General features: G+C 43.9%; 1 protein-coding gene across 1 annotated transcript in view; it reads right to left on the bottom strand.

The window, feature by feature from the left end:
• Pmar_PMAR015971 (Ubiquitin fusion degradation protein, putative) overlaps positions 1 to 1,077 on the bottom strand; it is a gene marked incomplete at both ends in the record, with an annotated part of 1,720 nt that extends 643 nt beyond the window's left edge. Inside the window, 5 exons of the mRNA XM_002781367.1 lie at positions 48 to 114; positions 166 to 222; positions 270 to 390; positions 808 to 904; positions 982 to 1,077. Coding sequence (XP_002781413.1) covers positions 48 to 114; positions 166 to 222; positions 270 to 390; positions 808 to 904; positions 982 to 1,077 — 438 coding nt within the window. The remainder of the gene's footprint in view (positions 1 to 47; positions 115 to 165; positions 223 to 269; positions 391 to 807; positions 905 to 981) is intronic.
• Between the last annotated feature and the right edge of the window lie 145 nt (positions 1,078 to 1,222).

Raw genomic sequence — 1,222 nt, 5'->3', positions numbered from 1 at the left:
CAGCAGGACGCCTCCCCATCATCACCATCATACGTCATTCAACCCACCGAAACATCCGCCTCAATGATGCTAATGGCATTCGCCGGCTTGCATTCCACAACTTCAATTTCGAATCTGCCAAGAAAACCAACAACTTCATCAGCAGCCTTCTCCACGTCTCCCTACGTTTTGTTGTTGTACTGAATAGCAATGTTATCACCTGCCGTGAGGGCAGCGAAATTCCTGAGAAAAAAAACCTTCAAATTCGCTCTATCGAGAGTTTCCATCACCTTAGAGAATTTTCCAGTATCGCTCGGGGGTTGTGAATTTCCAAGAAGTCCTTCGTCACTGGTTGGAGCTTCACTGACCGTCCTTTCGGCAACGACACGTTCTTCACTCGAACAAGATCCCCTGCAATCAGCAGCGTTGGAATATATGTTCAATCTCGTCAGGTAAGCTCAGGAGTTCGGGTAGAAACCAATAAAAATTACCAGAAATTTCATATTCGCATATGCAACCATAGTTAGCCATGTACAGTGAGTGTCAAATTGACAAGTATTTGACACTGTAAGTTTGATACGCAAATGTGTGCTATTTCAGAGTAAAAATTATGGTGAACAAGTTATCGCTATCACAGCAGTCCCAAACGGGTACTTATGATTACAACACATGTTCATAGCCATTGCTACATTGTATATGCGATATACTTCCAGATTGACTCTCATTAATCTCGGAAAATAACGCACATTTGCGTGTCAAATTGGTACGTACTGCACATATAGTTTCCTCCACGGAGCCAGTACTCAGTGGAGAGTAGAGGAAGCTCACCTTCCTGTAGGACTAGATTCTGCATCATCCAATAGGGAATATAACAGAACCCTTCCTCAGCCGTAAACTCCAGAACGCCACAATGGGTCGTACGGGGCTGACAAAAAGGATGTTATGAACCGCCCTGGGAGGGTCCTCTACGATGGCATGTTTCGGACCTATTCCGTATCTTACCTCCTTCAAGTTAGATATTTGGAATAGCATAGGATAGCTCACATTCAGCCGTGCTAGTTGGTCCAGAGCTGACTGTGGCAGGAGAATTTTATTACCCTGAGGGCAAACGAGAAAACATCAACCTCTTAGGAAAATACACCTTTCCGGAAAACAGAGTGCACGCGTCGCTGTACTATGCAGAAAATATACACATGATCAACTACATGTGTTGGTGACAATATGAAAATTCTGAGGAAATTTC

Source organism: Perkinsus marinus (genome assembly GCF_000006405.1).
Source record: "Perkinsus marinus ATCC 50983 genomic scaffold scf_1104296942666, whole genome shotgun sequence".
Taxonomy (NCBI): domain Eukaryota; phylum Perkinsozoa; order Perkinsida; family Perkinsidae; genus Perkinsus; species Perkinsus marinus.
The sequence above is the reverse complement of the archived record's forward strand: the minus strand, read 5'-3'. Positions and strand labels throughout refer to the sequence as shown.